The following is a 1,219-nucleotide window of genomic DNA, read 5'->3' as shown; positions in this document are numbered from 1 at the left end:
GATCATGCCAAGCTCACGTCAGCCCGGTATGATGCTCCCATCGGTGATCAGTAGGAGCAGGGAGCAGTCTCCTACTTTGGGGGACTCGTCGGCCTCTGAGGACACGCAGCAGCATCGTCGAGAGAGTGTTCATGGTAAAATTAATGTCTGAAAAATAACAGATAAAATTTGTGGTATTTTCTTCAGAGTATTCGCCGTATCATCATTTCACCATCAGGGGCTCTAAAGGGTTGACGCGAAAGCTCACGCTAGGGGTGTGCTGCATGCAGAACAAGGCTACTAGTAACCCCATGCAGTCCTTGTTGAGGAGACTAGATGCTAGTGGTAGTATCTAGGGGGAGGGGGGTAGTTGGAATATTCATAGTAGAGTTCAGTGTTAGAATATGTGTTTGGTTTATGCAGCTGAGCTCAGAGGAGTCCACTCAATTGTATACGAATTCGAGTATAAGTGTAGAGAAAGCCATGGGAAATCTTATGAATTTCATGTTGTCACCAACACATGCAGTTGACCATGTGCATATGTCTAGTTCTCTGTGGTGATCTCAACGTGGTCGTTAGATAGTCTAGTTTTGCAACTAGGGGCTACTATGATAATCTAAATATGTATAATATCACTGTTGATGAACTCAGAAGCCTGTCTGTTTGCATACAATAATATTTAATACAGTGGAGTTTCACCCTAGTGATATGAAAAACAAACTTTATACGACTACTGCATATCACCGCGAATATCGCGTTTTCACCGAGTTTTACGCCACTTCACGTGAAACGGGTGAAACTCCAGTAATATGATAATAACCATATAGATATACACCAGATATATTACTTCTAACATATATGAACACTGTAGGTGCCTTCAACATCATCATTTTCGATGAGAAAATGATCCTGGAACAGGACGTATCCGAATGGCCGATAGTCCAGTGTTACGTGTCTTTCCATTCAAAGGGCTTTCCACTTTACAAGAGTTTGGAATACGTCAAAATGCGCCATCCAGTGGAGATTAATAAGGTAGGGCATGTGAAAGGGAATATATGTATATGCTTTCCTAATCTACAGTGTGAGAATTTGTACACTCCTCGAGGTTGATCTAGTCTTCAAATCTGCATAGGAATTTATTGAAGTTTTCTTAGTGTATAACACTAGGCGTGAAATCTCTCACTGACTTTCTGGGAGGGGGGTAGCTATGGGCAGTAGTTCATCGAGTTTGCCAACAATA

At 42.0% G+C, this 1,219-nt stretch overlaps 1 protein-coding gene across 1 annotated transcript; it reads left to right on the top strand.

Moving 5' to 3' along the window:
* Positions 1-217: 217 nt before the first annotated feature.
* Positions 218-1,011, top strand: Pmar_PMAR015234 (conserved hypothetical protein; the record flags this gene model as incomplete). The annotated part of the gene is made up of 2 exons (XM_002787938.1): positions 218-324; positions 851-1,011. Coding segments are annotated over 2 exons (268 nt in total), but the record flags the coding sequence as incomplete, so codon positions are not given.
* Positions 1,012-1,219: the final 208 nt, after the last annotated feature.

The sequence above is a fragment of the Perkinsus marinus genome, assembly GCF_000006405.1.
Source record: "Perkinsus marinus ATCC 50983 genomic scaffold scf_1104296929102, whole genome shotgun sequence".
In the NCBI taxonomy this organism is placed as follows: domain Eukaryota; phylum Perkinsozoa; order Perkinsida; family Perkinsidae; genus Perkinsus; species Perkinsus marinus.
Note: the sequence above shows the minus strand (reverse complement) of the source record. Positions and strands in the feature narration are given on the sequence as shown.